Genomic DNA, 16,755 nt, shown 5'->3' on the forward strand with positions numbered 1-16,755 from the left:
ACGTACATATTCACCCTGGCCGGCCGGTTAGAGGGCAAAATTAGCCTGGTATGCTGTTACGAACTGTCCAATAAATTTACTCCCTTATTGAATACATAAGAGATTTTGTTTTGCATGAGGGAAAAAGGTTCTCATTAGTCATGGAGAAATATAAGAGATTTCAATGTTGACTAATCCCTCCATTTCGAATTACTTGTCGTAGAAATGGATGTATCTAGATATATTTTAGTTCTAGATACATCCATTTCGAAGACAAGTAATACCGAACGGAGGGAGTACATACGAAGCAAACTGAGTGAACCTACATTCTAAATTACGTCTATATGCATAAAAGGTTGGAGGAAGTAAAACATGATGCATGCGTTACGATTTCCTGATCTTTTGGCACAAATGCTCAACATTACACTTGTCATGCATTATTATTGACGTTACAATTTACAAAGAACGTACGATCTTTTTTTTTCCGGCACGTTCCTCCTTCCAATCCTCTGCCCGTATTGTCCACGTTCACGGCTCCGCAGCTCTCCCAACTCCGGACTACCTGCCAGATCCTGAATTCCTGATCATAGGCTATAAATTGGCACCGTCCCCTGCTCGCTTCCCCACACCGCTCTTGATCGATCTCGCTCGCGCTCTCTTCTCTGCAAAAACATCCAGTCATCCATCCTACGATCCCAATGGCCCACGTCCTCGCCGCCGCCGAGCCCCTCACCCTCCTCAAGCGCCCGCCCCCGCAGAACGATGGCTTCGGCGACGACAACGGCAGCACGGAGGAGAAGGCGCCCAAGGCGCGCCGCCGGGAGTCCGACCCCGCGGCGGCACTGGCCGCGGCCCGGCACGAGTTCGGCGAGCACGGCGGCGTGAACATGTCCATCGAGGCCTCGGCCACGTTCACCGTGATGGAGCCGGACACCATGCGCCGGCTCTTCACGGGGGAGCTGGGCCCGGAGCGCGGCGACCTGTACATCTACAGCCGCCACTTCAACCCGACGGTGCTGGCGCTGGGGCGGCAGATGGCCGCGCTGGAGGGGACCGAGGCCGCCTACTGCACGGCGTCCGGCATGTCGGCCATCTCCTGCGTGCTGATGCAGCTGGTGGGCGCCGGCGGGCACGTGGTGGCGTCGCGCTGCCTGTACGGCGGCACCCACGCGCTGCTGTCCCGGTTCCTGCCGCGCACCTCTGGCGTGCAGGCGACGTTCGTGGACACGGACGACGAGGCGGCCGTGCGCGCGGCCATAAGGCCGGGGGAGACGCGGCTGGTGTACGTGGAGACGATGTCGAACCCGACGCTGGCCGTCGCCGACATCCCGATGCTGGCGCGGGTGGCGCACGAGGCCGGGGCCAAGCTGGTGGTGGACAACACCTTCACCCCCGTGGTCGTCTCGCCCGCGCGGCTCGGCGCCGACGTCGTCGTCCACAGCGTGTCCAAGTTCATCAGCGGCGGCGCAGACATCATCGCCGGTAAGGATGTACTCCCGGAAGTACTCCCAAGTTATGTTGCATGTTCCATGCAGGCATGCAATGATGCAAAGACAAGGAACGGCAACAGCTGTTGTTTAGAACGATCCACGTATGCTAGTTAAAAGTCCCACGCATGCAAGCCTATCTCCCCAACTTAAAAGTTCGATAAAGTCCACACGTACCTAGTTTTTTTAATTTCGGATTGCAACTACCCTCACGTTTTTAGTCAACCGTCATCTTATTTGGAATTAGCATTGCTTTGTTTGGAATTAACGGTGAAACTATCGTTCTCCGGACGTGTCATTAGTTCTGCAAGTTAGGAAAAAACTATACGGCAGTAGCATCACTAGACACACACACACAAACAGATGGTACGTGCGACCATGCATGGTGGGGCTAGCTACGCTCAAAGCAGCAGTGCTCACATGGAATGCCCTAAGACACGGGACGAATGGAAAAGGGCATCCCGGGGTTGCATAGATTCAACTAGAATAGCATCCATGTTTTAAAAAAACTAGTAGAACAACACTCCCTTCGTCCGGAAATACTTATCATCAAAATAAATAAAAGGGGATGTATCTAGATGTATTTTAGTTCTAAATACATTCTTTTTTGTCCATTTTGATGACAAGTATTTTCGGACGGAGGGGGTACTACTACTCCCTCCGTCCGTAGATACATCTCATTTTATCCATTTTGATGCCAAGTATTTCCGGACGGAGGGAGTAGTACTTAAGAAACAGTGGAATCGCGAGATTCTCTAGAAAGAAAATGATGGAATAGCGTTGAGTAGTAATTAGGAGAAACGGGTACCCCGCTAAGTAACGATTATGATAGGATCAATCGTAATCCTTAGTTTATATAGTTGGTCATATAATACTAGTAGTACTATTACTTATGCCTAACTGTGGACACAAACACGTGCTCTATTTAGATTAAGCACTATCCAACCTCCTAAGCAAATCTGCAGTAGCTACCTTACAGATACTCAGTACTGGATAGCACTCCCTCCGTCCGGAATTACTTGTCATCAAAATGAATGAAAATAGATGTTCTAGAACTAAAATACATCTAGATACATCCATCTCAATGACAAGTATTTCTGGAAGTACAATCATGGATATTTTGGTACAAGATGATACTCCCTCTGCCTCAAAAAAGTGTGGCTTATTTATAGTGCATTTTTGTACGGAGTGAGTACTCTAGAAGCACAATTCAGTAGCGGGTAGTGATTCACTGCCGGTGGCCGGCCATCACTTTAAGGGAGCATGCATAGATGCAAAGAGGCTCTCGACACGGACGCCTCTCACTGTTGCACCCCACCCCACGCAAGGTGGTCGCCACGCCCGTGTGGAGACAAGGCCCAAAAGGACGAAGCGATGAGTCAGCGATGCTCACCCTCACACGTACGTACTACGAGTAGTCGTCTGTAGCCAGCAGCTACTTATCTCTAGCTAGTGACCCACCTAACCCGTTTTTGGCCGTGCACGCGTACGCTCCCTCGCATGCCACCACCACCGTCGATCGTTTCGCGGCCGGACGCGAATGATGGAGCCTCAGCTGCCTGCTAGCTCTCCACGGTCCATGGACGACGCGACGGGGTCGTCCTTTTTTTGGCTGCTTGCGCGTTTTCGCGCCATTTGGTTCATCATTGCGCGAGCGAGCTGTTCCTTCGCTTCCTTCCGCTGCCACCAGCACCGTAACAATTGCCAACCCGGCAACCCGTGAATGTCCTGGCATGGCATCGCTCCACGGTGACGATAGTATCTTGTGGTTGCGCTTTTGGTGCCTAGCGCGATCCACCAAAGACGAGCGCACCCACCAACTTCTCTCTCGCAAACTTGCGCACTCTCCTGCAGTAGCACGAAGTAATAACTGTGCTAACAAAATGTTGACGATTCCAGGTGCGATCTGCGGGCCGGCGAGCCTGGTGAACTCCATGATGGACCTGCAGGACGGCGCACTGATGCTGCTGGGCCCCACGATGAACGCCAAGGTGGCGTCCGAGCTGGCTGGCCGCCTCCCGCACCTGCCGCTGCGGATGCAGGAGCACTCGCGCCGCGCCGCCGAGTTCGCCGCCCGGATGCGCCGCCAGGGCCTCCGCGTCACCTACCCGGGCCTCCCCGACCACCCGCACCACGCCCGGCTGCGCGCCATGGGCAACCCGGGCTACGGCGCCGGCGGCATGCTCTGCCTCGACATGGGCACCGAGGAGCGGGCCAACCGCCTCATGTACCACCTGCAGAACACCACCCAGTTCGGCCTCATGGCCGTCAGCCTCGGCTACTACGACACCCTCATGTCCTGCTCCGGCAACAGCACCAGCAGCGAGATGGACCCCGAGGACCGCGCCCGCGCCGGCATCTCCCCGGGCCTCATCCGCATGTCCGTCGGCTACAACGGCACCCTGGAGCAGCGCTGGACGCAGTTCGAGCGCGCCCTCGCGCTCATGCAGCAGCAGGACACCCCCGCCGCCGCCGCCAAGTACGGCAAGGCCGTCTGACGACGGAAGAGACTGAGTAAACCAAGCCCTGATCCTCATGGCGTGTAATATATTATATGCTCCTACATTTACTAGCTAAGTAAGTACGGTTAAGCGCCATCTGGACCAGATCAGATGGATGGACATGCCAGTGTGTTAAGCAGCAGGCCTGATTAGTCTTTGGGGAGCGTACTGCGAGATGCATCATGCATGTGTTATCGGAATAAATTGTCGTAATTTTCTGTCAGTGATGATTTGTCCCGATTTTTCTTTTCGCTCGCACGCTTCGACTCTGCATTTACTGTGACTAGTTGCTGTCCATACCAACACCAGAATGCTGTTTCAGCAATCAGCTAAAGCTCTAAGATATCCAGTCAGGGACTCTGAAGTCGGAAGTTCTGAACTGAACTCTGAACTAGGCAGAGAAGAGAAAGCAACATGTCTCCTTTCTGCACAAATCGAAGGGTATCTCTCTCTGCTCTTTATTTCAGGTTGCTGCCATGTTTAATATTGGCGTTACTGCAGTTTCCAGTTTGCTCACGCGGTCTGAAATATGTTCTGAACCATCTTCTTCGGGCACTCCATCGCCGCGGCTTCCAGCTCTGAGATCTCATCAGGGCTCAGCCTCCAGCCGAGCGCACCCAGGTTGTCCTCCACATGTCTGACTGTTTTCACGCCCGGAATCGGAATTGCGCCGTTGCAAATGCACCAGTTTATAGCCACCTGCGTTCAGTTAAGCGTCAGGCTTTGTTTATCAGTGTCAAAAAAAATCAGATTTGTATATGTATGAATATATATATGCAAATGGCAAATTACATTGACCAACGCAGGACAGTCTCTTCTAGAAAACTCTAGCTAGCGGTAGTGTCCTTGTCGTTATTCAGTCACATGCACTCGGGTTTTGGTAGAATTTTGGAGATAATGCTGCAGGCAGATTCTATTTGAATGGCCTTGGGTCTTATGTTTGCCTATTTGTTCAATGTCGATGTTTGACATTTACTTGGCATAATTAAATACTCTCTCCGTACCGAAATATATGTCGCTGGAGTAGTTGAGCCAGCTACTCCAACTACATATATTTCGAGAGAGTAGAAAAGAATGTTGTATGTGCATCAATCAATGCAGAGGCAAGAGGATACCTTCTTTACAAAGGAAAAAAACCTACACGAGGCAAGACTGCAAGAGCATGACCACCTCTTAGGCTACATGTGGGACCGCCCGTGGACATCATACCTCAATCCACTTGATCCTGACATGGCCTATAGTGGGGAGCCCACCCAATACGTAGGTGGGCTTGGTGGGCAAATACAATCCCACTAAGGCCAACTCTCGCGCACGATCCCAAACAGATGTCCGTTTTACCCGAATTCTATCCGTTTTACCCGGATTCTGTCCGTTTGGGTAGGCCAATGAGGTCGTGTCCGAGTCTTTTCTGGGATGCGGTGGCCGTGCGCCCAACGCACGGACGCATCCTGGCTGCCTCCTTTTTCAAACGCAAATATTCGAATAACCACGACCCGTAGTTCATGCCAGCCTACACGACCTTGCCGGTAACACAGCCAACCTACACGGCCTCGCCGGCAACATAGCCAGCCTACACGACCTCGCCGGCAACACAGCCAACCTCCAAAATGAATAGTTTTGTCGCCGGCACACAACCAGTGGCTGGTACCCCATGCCAACCTCCCAAAATAACGGCCACGGCCAAACAGACCACCTAGTTCAGGCTGTCGGCGTCGAACATCTCCTTCTGTCGGGCCTCGAACCAGCTCCTCGTCTTTTCGCTCATCTTGCTCATGACGACGCTCATGATCGCTAGCGCCACCTCTTTTGCTTTGGTTGCGGCATTGGTGGCCTCGATGTCGAGCTGCCTCTGCCTGGCCGCGGCATTGGCGGCCTCGATGTCGAGCTGCCTCTGCCGAGACGCCTCCTTCATGTCGATCTTCCTCTTCTTGGCCGCCTCCTCCATCTCAAGCTTCTTCCTTTGAAGCTCCAGGTATTGCTTCATTTGGTCCTCCTTGCTTTGTCGCCTTTTCTCGTCCCTCACATCCTTTTGAGACATCATGTCGTGCAATGTCTCGTGCAAGGCAAAGGATGACGCATCACGCTTCTCGTCCATCTTGGAGTTGGTCTTGCCCCTTGGCCTCTTCAATGCCTCACCATCTCCACCTCCGGCCAACGCGACCGTCTTCTTGCCCCTCTTCCTTTGAAGTTCGCGGTATTGATCTTTGAACTTAGGGCAATTGTTGATGAGCGTCCAACAATGCGTACGAGTGAATGGCTTGTCATCGTGCTGGGCCTTGAATGCTTCCAAAGATTGAAATACGTACACGATCAACAACAATTGGACATGCAAACATATAGAAGGCCGAAGGCCGAAGTCATGGCCGTAGCAACGAAAGATAAGAGACCATACCATGCCCCCAATGTCGAGACCACTCACGGGACGTGCTTCAACGCTCTAAAGTGCGGCACAATACTTGTTGCATTCTTGTTGGATGAACAACCACCTCTTTTGAATCGAGGTGATGCCACAGTCACTCGTAAATTGGTAGGGTGGAAACAACTTTCTTTCATGGAATGTTTTGTGAACTCTTGTCCAAAAAACAAGTCCCTTTTGTTGCACACTGATCCTCGGATCTTGACCAACCTCTATCCAACTTTGGCAAATCAACTTGTCCTCCTCTTGTGAGTATGATCCCGCACGAATGCTCTTCTTCCTCTTTTGTGCTTCCGCTCTTTGTGTGAGCTCGTCGATGAACAATGCTCGCCCCCAATATTGATGCCTTCCTCTTCTTCATCACCTTCACCTTCGTAATAGATGTCATCATCTTCATGTCACGAGTCACCATGATCGTGGGGCTCAATGTCTTCATCAGCAACGTACTGGCCGCGGCCATCCTTACTCTGGGTCTCGGGATTGTAGGCACCACCATGACCACCCATCTGGAAGGCCTCACCACGACCCTCATAGATGACATCCTCCATGAACTGGTTGTTGAAGGGGTCGTCGACCGTTGGCATTGGTGTTGACATTTCGCCGAACATGACGCAGAGCGACGTCATGGTGGCCGTAGATGGCGGCCGTGCTTGCTTTCTTTGCATCTCAACGGGCGGCCGCCGCTGCTGGACCCCGGCGTGACGTTGAGGTCGAAGACAGCCGAGGGGCGCGGGATGGACGGCGCGATCACGCCAACGTCCGGCGACCCCGAGAAACGGCTCTGGCCTTCGTACCTTGGTGGAGAGAAACCGGGCGACAAAGGCGTGGTCTGCGACGTCGGCAAGGGGCACTGCGGAGGCCGGACGACCGATGAGCCTGTGTTGGCCGGGCAGACGGGCGCTGCCGAGAAACTCGTCGGACGGCAAATCCCAAGCATGAGGGTGTGGGCTTTGTTGACGATTGCCTCCTTCTCATCGACGTCGGCCTTGCGCCGTGCGGCCTCCAACGCAGCGCGCTGGCGGCGAACTTGGCCGCGGCGTTCTTGCCCTTGGCCACCGCCCTCCGGTTCCTCCTCTTGGCCGATTCCGCCTCCAGCTTTGCGAGCTCCGCCGGCGTGAGTTTCGACCGCCGCTTCTTCGGACCCTTGGTCGCCTTCTTCACCTTTTCGGGCGGGTCAACGGTTGGCCGCCTGAATACGGTGGGGCATCGGCCATGGCAGGAAGGTGGTGGGCGGAGGGGAGGACGGGACGTGGGAGGGTTTGGGAGGAAATGGCGCGAAAAGGGGCGCCGGGCGGGCCATGGGAGGACAAGCGCGCGTGTCCCACCCGTCCGCGCGCTGTCCATTTCACCTCAAAAGCGGCCTAAACTTAGATCGGAGATGGGTCGAAAGCAGACATAAAACAAACAAAAAGTTCGTTTGCGCTTGCGCGCTGGGCCGTCTGGTATGTCCATTTTACCCTAAACGGACGCACCCGGATTGATGGGGTCGCACGCTGGGTTGGCCTAAACATGGGCAAAGACATTGTTATTGGGAGCCTGGTCGTGGTGGAGAAACAAGCAAAACGCCGCGGGCGGTGGTCGTGACTTCGATTGGAGTGTATCACTTTCCACACGAGGTCACACGCATACCATGGGCGAGAGGAACCGGCATGTGACCATCTAAGTACGGTGAATTTGTCTGAGTAAGCATCGCTCGTTGGCGGTGCAAAAGCTTGTCAGTTGTGTCACCCCTATCTATTATCTATGAACATTTTTAGATATTGGGAACATTTTTAGAAAAAAAATCCAGTTTTTTTGAATTTGTGTTTTTTTATAATGGGAAAGTTTTTCAAAATTCCAAACGTTTTACAATTTATAGAATATTATTTTAATTAGTGGACATTTCAAAACAATATTTGGAAATACGTTTTTTTAAAACCCAAACCTTTTTTGAGTTTGCGAACAAATTTTGAAAATGAAACATTAGAAAAATCCAATCAATATTCAAAAACAAGAATATATTTGTAAATTTTGAATTTTTGAATATAAAGCAAAACTGGATGAAAAGTCACAGAAAAACCAAAAAAGAAAGAAAAGAAAAAACTTCGAATTAAAAAAGAAAACGTTAGAAAAACGAAAACAGGATCAGGAGAAGTTTTCCAAAACATATTAGGAACCTTTCAAAAGGTTTCCAATATCGGATCCGGTACTGTGTTTTCTCTCTACAAATGGGTCGGCCATACCTCTGCCGCTCGCTCAATCTCATGTGTGAAGGGATGACACTTTGACGTAAAGCACATCATATAGGAATTATCGCTTCACCACTAATATTATGGTCACTCGACGCTCGCTTGACTTGAGCGCTGGCCCAGGCCCATTAGCAGCTAGGGACGTGACCTCACGACCGAGAAAGTGTGTTCGAGCTAGGGTTCGAACTCGCGACGCTCTTCCTACAAGTACGCCGGCACAACCACCAGACCAACTAACCTTGTGTGTTTAGGTTGTGGGTTGTTTGGCCTTTTGTTCCTTTTTTTCATCTTTTATCAAATTCGTGAAAAACCATTGCGAAAGAAATTCGTGAACTTTTTCTTGAAAGTAGATGAACTTTTTTATAATTTGTGAACTTTTTTCTTCAAAGTAGATGAACTTTTTTCAAATTTGATGATTTTTTTCAAAGTACCGATTTTTTGTCAAAATTGATGAACTTTTTTTCAAACTCGATGAACTTTTCCAAAATATTTTGAACTATTTCACAAAATCAATGAACTTTTTTTCAAAGTCATGAACTTCTTTGAAAAATCGGTGAACTTTTTTCAAATTCATGAACTTTTTTATAAGTTTGATGATTTTTTTTCGAAAATCAGTGAATTTTTTAGAATCCATGAGAATTTTATTTTCGAATTATTCTTCTGAAATTTCAAAAAAAAATCTCAAAAGTCAACAGCCAATGGTCGACTGATCTACCACTACCAGTCAACCACGAAGAAACGGTCGCCAGGAAGAAATGGTCGAGCAGGGAAAGCCAGGAAGCGCGCAACGTACGCGTGCTCGTCTGCTCGTTGTTGGGCCGGCCCATGTAGCCAGGCGCACGGGCGCTGGTTTCCTCTACGGACGCATAAGGTGCCAGCGAGGCACCTATTTGACGCATTCCGTGTCAAACAGACGTACCTTCGCACAGGATGCGCGCGACAGGGCCGGCCCATTAAGATTAAACTCGCGCAGATGCACCTTCGCACAGGATGCGCGCGACAGGGCTGGCCCATTAAGATTAAACTCGCGCCAGCAAAATTTCGTAAAAAGAAAACAGCACCAGAGCTGCAATTCGAACTGCAGACCTCCCGTGTGTGGACGAATCTGGTTAGCCACCACACCCACTGATCGTTCATGGTAAATATTTGGCTCGAAGATAATGACCTAAAAATAGTGGCGTAAATTGAGCATTACTAGAAAACTGTAAACATTTTTTTTGAAATTACGAATACTTTTTGATAAACGGGACCAAATTTAAATTTTCCGAGCATCTTTTGAAACTATGAATAAATTATTAATTCCTGAAGATTTTTTGAATGTGTAATAAGACTTGAAAAGTGGTAGATCTTTTGAAAATCCGAACAATTTTCTATGACGAGAACATTTTATAAATTTACCGAACATTTTTTTCATAAAACGCAAATAATTTTCCAAATTTGAGAAAATGATTTGAAAACGCAAACATTTTTTAAATTGGTGAACAAAAATTTAAAACAGGTACAACTTTTGAAATGCAGAACAAAATTTTGAATTTGAGAACAATTTGAAAATCCTGAAGATTTTTTGTATATGTGAACAAAAAATGGAAAATGGAAACATTTTTTGTGAACGTGAAGAAATTTTCAAATGCCGGCATATTTTTGGAAAACGCAAACATTTTATAAATTGGTGAACATATTTTGAAAACAGGTACAACTTTTAAAGAAGAACAAAATTTTGAACCTGGGAACAATTTTAAAATCCTGAAACTTTTCTGTACATGTGAACAAAATATTGAAAATGGAAACATTTTTTGATAACTTCAAAGATTTTTTGTAAAACACACAAAAAAAGTTCCAGAACATTTTTTTGAAAATGCAAACATTTTTAAAATTGATGAGAAAACTTGAAAATGGGTACATTTTTCCAAATGCAGAACAAAATTGTGAATCTGATACAATTCAAAATCTGAAGATTTTTTGTTTACGTGATTTTTTTGAAAAGGGAAACATTTTTCCAAAATTTGGAAAAAATATTTGTATAACACGAACAATTTTTAAAGCTTCAAACAAGTTTGAAAATACTGAAAGAAAATTGGAAACGAAAACAAAATATGAATATTTGGAACAATTTTGAAATTGTACAACTAAAAGAAAGAAAAAAGAAGAAAAGAAAAAGGAAACAGGAAAACAAAACAGAAAAAGAAAGAGGAAAAAAAGAAACAGAAAAAAAAGGAAAAGAAACCGGTTCAGGATCGTTCTGGATCCCAAAACCGAGAAAACCGGCTAGGAATCTTCTGGAATGTTCCCAAAACCGGAACTGCCAGATATGTAGATGGGCCGGCCCAATCAATCGCTCCCCTGTGCGTCTGGTCGACACTTTGAAGCAGAGAGCGTCAAATAGGTTTTTCCAGCGAGGAGCTCTGTGTTGCTCGCATGGAGCGATACACAACACCTCCTCCTATTACCGAGTAGGCCGGCGCATGTGGAGTGGCCGTATATGTTGATATGTGGGGCAGATGGGCTCTGGTAGGCTGAGTTGGACAGCCCACAAATTTTATTTTTTGTCATAACCGGTGGGCTCCCATGAAACGTTTTAAGGCTCTGTTTGTTTCAGCTTTAGGCAGCAGATTTTTGTAGGAAAAATTGGAAACCAAAACAAACAACTATTTGTAATTGTCTTTGCCAGTGAAGCTGAATCTAGATCCGGGCCCTTTTCAGTGCAATTTCCTGAAGCACGTCCAAGGGTACTTGAGTGGTAAAGCAAATTCTGCCAGTGAAGCTAATCCACATGTGATTTGAAGCCAACAGGGCCTAAGTGGGATGCGCTTGATCTTGCCGACTAATGCCTGTGCCCACCTGCAGCCTAAACCGCCTCACATTCCTAGCTACACGCACACGTCCCAGACATGCCGTATCTCGTGCAAAGCTATTGTTAGCAAAGGAGGAAAAGAAGCTGCAATTTTCGTAGAGATTCAAGAATTGGGAGGAGCTTTTGGTAGGTGTGTTCAGTTATACTCGTAGGGAAGCCAATGAGGCAGCTCTCAGACGTGCAAAACAGGCTAGCCGAGATGTCTTATGGACTTCATTCCTGCTTTTCTTACTGATGTTTTACAGTATGATTGTAATCCTTCTTAGTGTTTAATAAAGCTCCTTGATTGAAAGAAAAAACCAGATGTAAAATTACGGCATGCATATGGTTTCCTAACATATCCTGGTAGGTTAAAGCCACAAGAACTCTGCATTTACTCTGTAAAAAAGACCCCTTGCCCTGACAGACTCATCATTTAGCAAAATTCGGGTCACTCCAAAGTCGTTCTGCACTTAGGAAAATACGTACCTGGGACATGGTCTTGCCCTTTCGGTCGGCAATACTCTTCAAGCAAGACAGCAGGGATTCCAGCCCAGGAAGAATCTGCCGGAACAACACAGATCTGCATTGCATGGTATGTTCAGAAAGAGAAGAACAGGCACCCACTCAGCAACTGCCATGCAAGTTCAGAACAAGATAACGACGTTTTTGCTCGTCCCCCATCGGCCATTACCTTGGCCCATTTGGAAGGTTAGAGGCGTCATATTTCCCGGTGAGCATGCCCAACCCAAGAGGGCTATAAGCGATTAGCCGAACACCCAGGGAATCGCACACGGTTTTCAGCTCCATCTGCTCATCGCCCATGCTCAGCAGAGAGAACTGCACCTGCATTCACAGTAAGTTTGAGGCATAACTACACTGAACGAGAAGTATAGGTAGGCCCAATAGGCCGAACATGCACGGCCAGCCATTTTCTCGCAGCTACCTGAGCTGAGCTCAGGGGAACACCTCTGGATGCTAGGTAGCTGTGGATCTTCAGAAGCTGCTTCGGCCCGTAATTGCTCACACCCACGGCCCGGACAAGACCCTGAAAACGCCACAAACTTCCAGTCAAATGAATGATAGGAAACGTAGCATGGCGTGGCACTGCACAAATCATAATTCAGAAACTTTGGCCAGTTATGTGTCTGAAGAAATGATAGTCAAATCATACATATGTAGGACTGAATGTGCACTGCACAGAAAGGAGTTCAGAAACTTATATCTATGGCACGATATGATTTGTCTGAAAAAATGGCAACCTTGTCATACATTTCAACTAGACCGTCCCAGAGAGCGCGCTCCTGCAGAGGTGCGTAGTTAGCAGTAGACCAATGCAGCTGCCCTATTCCGAGCCGATCGATCTGTAACCTTTCTAATGATGACCTGCAAAAGAGGCACTCCATAAGGTGATTAGAAGCTCAAGGTAATGTAACTGCTAAGATATGCTCCGTCCCAGGTGAGCTATATGTTTCTGCACAAATCCACTGAATGGAGTTGAACAAAAGGAAATATGGCTGATGTACATTAAGCACACAAATTGGAGGAGTACTTGCAGGCGTTGACAAACTGGCCTGACGTCAGTCGCCAAGGATATGCGGCAAACTTAGTTGCGATAATCACATCATCTGGAGACTTTATTGGCCCTATGACAATACAAGGGCATACAAAGTGTCATAAATTTTAAGCCATAGAAATGATAGATAAAGTTTTGGTTCTCGGTTGCTGAATTCATTTTAAGCAAATTATGCTATCCAACGATCCAAACCTTGGCACTCGCGGATAAATTTGCCGAGTAGCCTTTCGCTTTGGCCATTCAACTTCCCAGTTCCATAAGAGTCGGCGGTGTCGAAAAGGTTTATGCCATTCTTCAGAGCCAAATTGAAACACTCCTGCAGTTCACTATCCATGCTTTCCTGGTAGCCCCAGAGCAGCTGGTTGCCCCATGCCCATGTTCCAAAACCCATGGGGGAAACCGAAAGGGGCCCAACTTTCACCTACATTTGTGAAACAGCAATGTTTCCTTGAGCAGATTTCAGTGAACAAGAGTTGATAACCTAACGTACTAATTGTACAGTCCTCATTTTTTTTTCCTGAAGATTGTGTTGCATGTTATGGTTCAGACTGTCATGTGAGCATACAAGAGCAATTAGCGAGTTGGCTTTACAAATTTCTGGACACCGCACTTGTTAAAAGTTCAATGTTGCTCTGGTCCATCAGGACATTGTGGAAGAGGGATAAGAGCTGATCAGGTCAACTAACCCTCTGCTTGTTTTGACGGTGGTCTGATGAATCAACCAACCCTTTTTCTCCTTTTCTCGAGAGGTGCTATCAACCAATTTTACTAGAGACGCTATGTCAGTAGCTTTTCACCCACCTAGAGTTAAAATAAGCGCAGCAACAGCAAACTTCTGTCAAGCCTCTAACCGTTCTCATGCGATGTGGAACTTTTGGGTCGCCGTGCACGGCTTCGGTAAAGAGGAACGGCAGAATCAGAATGCATATCGACAATAGCTCTGAACCAAACGAACATGGACTTTTTTCCGTTTGATCCGCAGCCCCTGGGACACCACAGATTAAAGTACTGCTACTGCTACTGCTAATCTAATCGCGTTCCTGCCTCGTGAACAAGTGTGGGTGTGTGCGAATTCAGACGGAACATGAAGTTTGTCCTCGTGTCTCATCTACTCGCCATGTTCTTTGATGGCGAGCTGTACTGTACTGTAGGTTCAGCACAGCTCATGTCATGTCGTGAAATCAGCAACGCAGTGTGGAAGAGAGGGTGCTGTGTAACCATTCGATGTTGTGTCGATAGTCTGATGCTGTGTCAAAAACTGCAAGCAACCCCTGCATGCCTGCTTCACAGTTCACGGCGCAAGTGCTACTATAGTTTAAGGCTCTGGAATTCTGGATAAGCAAGACTGCAATGTTTATCAAAAACAGCGGAAGTGCTCCGATGGTTGCGCGACTCTAGCTCGTCGCTATGAAATTCATGCAAAATCGATGTGAAATCGCCGCATTCCAACCGGTATAAATATGCACGACATGTTTTAGGAGAGCTGGCGTGTCGGGACCTTTTGCCACGGCCAGAAGAGGGGTCCGAGGCGCAGCGCCGCGGCGGGCGGCGGCGGTGACGAAGGTCGCCGGAGGAGGACGCCTCCGCCGTGCGGCTGCGACGAGAAAGGCGTCGCCGGCGCCGCCTTGGCAGCCGGCAGAGCCATCGTCGGTGGAGGGTGAAGAGGGAGGGAGGAGGCGCGTTCGTTCGTGTCCGTTCGTCTCGCGATAAAACCCCGTTCGTTTCGATGCGGCACGCGTTGCGTTTTACTGGCATGTGCATCGCACGTGATCTCCTTTTTTCCTTTTAAAACTAGTAAACTTGCATGCTATTAACATACAAATGATCTAAATGCTCTTATATTAGTTTACAAAGGGAGTATCAAACATTTGTAGTTAGCTGTGCTATTCTCCACAATAAATAAATGAAAATGTAATCTGTGCAATGAATAAGGATTATCTTGAGGGTACATCATCTTTGCAAAATATTTATGTGATAGCAACTTAATTATATGAAGTACATTGCTTGACTATTACCAAAAAAATGAAAGCTGATTTGTAACTTTGCCTTGTATCTTGAGCCTCTGGACATTAGAGTGCAAACTTTCTGTTGACATGTTCTTGTGGCGGTAGTCCATGAAAATGCCTATGGACGTAACAAGATTATTTGGAATGCTCGCGGCCTGCACTTACAGTTTACAAATATCAGCTAATGATACAATGATGTCCTATAATAAAACCAGTTTCTCAACAAATAATCTCATCTAGCATCTGAATCAAATCTCATGCACCATGCATTATTTGTAGATGGGGAAGAACAAGTCTACGGAAACCAAAAAAAGGTTTCGGTAATAAGTAGCAAAAGAACTATTCTGGCAGTAACAAAAGCAGAGATCTGATGATTTAGCATCACTCAAAGGCTATCCAAAGATGGAGAAATCAAGAATGAAAAAACGATAATCACCTTGAGCTTCTGAAGAGTTATATGTGTGCGACTATACTTGTTCTGGAGGTGCATTTGGCAAGGTGTCTAGGGAGCCAGTTGCCGTCCCTGCAATGTCAAGTCTGTGAAACGGGGCACACTTAGTGGAATTGAAATGAATTCGTGCCTGGTTGGTTATCCATCTGCAGGAAAAGATGACCCGGACTGTTGTATTTCCTGTTATTTTCCAACTTGAATTAATAGTGGAGTAATCTGTAGCACTAAAAAATGATGCAATTAAAAGTGAAATGTGACGTAGTTCTGGATAAAAACATATGATACAGACAAGGTTAGTAAAATCTGAATAGTCCAATTACCGAACAAACAAATCAAGGTTAAATATGGTAGGTTATCTAGCGGAGGTGGATACAAATTCAGGTTAAACTGCAATGATAGGCCGTAGAAGGAAAACAAGAAAATGATCAAAGAAACAAATATGCATCTAAGGTAAGTATGAAAGAACAAGCATATTTAAACTGCACGGAACCACTATCACCCTTCGGCGAGGGAAGAATCACATGAATCAGCACATGGGATTTCTTCACTTCAGCATGTAAATCTACATAGCAACAATTCATTTCTAATAATAAGTACATCCTCAATCCTCATACCATATTTAAGTAGCGACACAACCAGTTTATAATAAGAAAATCACCGATTGGAACCAAAATTTCACAAAAGCTTAGTATCTGCCCTTACGGTATATTCTTCCACTGAGAAAAAGCAAATGCGTCTAAGCCATGTAAATTAGCACCAAGGATACTTGATGAATCAAACAAAAATTTGTGCATCCCATTGAACAACACTATGTTATTCTCCTCCATGGCGAGGCGGGCTTCATGACATTTTGTTGTAGTGCCAGTTGGGCAACCCCATCAAATTTGCTTCTGACAGACAGTCTACATACACACAAACTAAAAATTTCATTTCTCATAAGAGATTCCTAATCCTTAGTATGAAATAGGTAAATTTACAAAAAATAATATGGAAGATGATCAGAACTACAACACATGATCAGAGATAATTTCCATGCATATAGCCAACAATTCCATGGAGGCCTTACAACTTACAAGAGAAAGATGCACTGAGTGACATGTTGAGGTGCGTTGGCAGATCGTGCAGCTTCCTTGGCCTGGTCCATCTTGGCGATTCCACGCAGGCTTCCATTCTGTAGAAGAGCCAGATACCGGGGGAAAACATCATGTTAACCAAAGGTCTGAAATCTGCCATTTCTGCAAACTGAAGTTTTGGCATATTATCCAGATGAAGCAAGTTCAG

General features: G+C 47.0%; 2 protein-coding genes across 2 annotated transcripts; one reads left to right on the plus strand and one right to left on the minus strand.

Annotated features, from left to right (window-relative positions):
* Positions 1-585: 585 nt before the first annotated feature.
* On the plus strand, positions 586-4,190 carry LOC119336475 (methionine gamma-lyase-like). The gene is made up of 2 exons (XM_037608522.1): positions 586-1,461; positions 3,366-4,190. The coding sequence occupies exons 1-2, from the start codon at positions 678-680 to the stop codon at positions 3,962-3,964; spliced, it is 1,383 nt and encodes a 460-aa protein (XP_037464419.1). The 5' UTR covers positions 586-677; the 3' UTR covers positions 3,965-4,190.
* Positions 4,191-4,240: 50 nt separating this feature from the next.
* Positions 4,241-14,712, minus strand: LOC119336479 (pyridoxal reductase, chloroplastic-like). Its single transcript, XM_037608527.1, has 8 exons — positions 14,516-14,712; positions 13,210-13,438; positions 12,994-13,087; positions 12,704-12,827; positions 12,388-12,489; positions 12,136-12,287; positions 11,931-12,024; positions 4,241-4,666 (listed from the first exon to the last, which is right to left on the minus strand). Exons 1-8 carry the CDS (start codon positions 14,660-14,662, stop codon positions 4,481-4,483), a joined length of 1,128 nt encoding a protein of 375 aa, XP_037464424.1. The 5' UTR covers positions 14,663-14,712; the 3' UTR covers positions 4,241-4,480.
* Between the last annotated feature and the right edge of the window lie 2,043 nt (positions 14,713-16,755).

The sequence above is a fragment of the Triticum dicoccoides genome, chromosome 1B, assembly GCF_002162155.2.
Source record: "Triticum dicoccoides isolate Atlit2015 ecotype Zavitan chromosome 1B, WEW_v2.0, whole genome shotgun sequence".
Taxonomy (NCBI): Eukaryota; Viridiplantae; Streptophyta; class Magnoliopsida; order Poales; family Poaceae; genus Triticum; species Triticum dicoccoides.

Bases quoted from the DNA above. Each gene is read 5' to 3' on its own strand.
- LOC119336475 (XM_037608522.1), top strand. From the start codon at position 678: ATGGCCCACGTCCTCGCCGCCGCCGAGCCCCTCACCCTCCTCAAGCGC. The intron at 1,462-3,365 runs GTAAGGATGTAC...TGACGATTCCAG, and splicing joins CGGCGCAGACATCATCGCCG to GTGCGATCTGCGGGCCGGCG.
- LOC119336479 (XM_037608527.1), bottom strand. From the start codon at position 14,662: ATGGCTCTGCCGGCTGCCAAGGCGGCGCCGGCGACGCCTTTCTCGTCG. The intron at 13,439-14,515 runs GTCCCGACACGC...TCACAAATGTAG, and splicing joins TCTTCTGGCCGTGGCAAAAG to GTGAAAGTTGGGCCCCTTTC. The intron at 13,088-13,209 runs GTTTGGATCGTT...GTATTGTCATAG, and splicing joins ATTTATCCGCGAGTGCCAAG to GGCCAATAAAGTCTCCAGAT.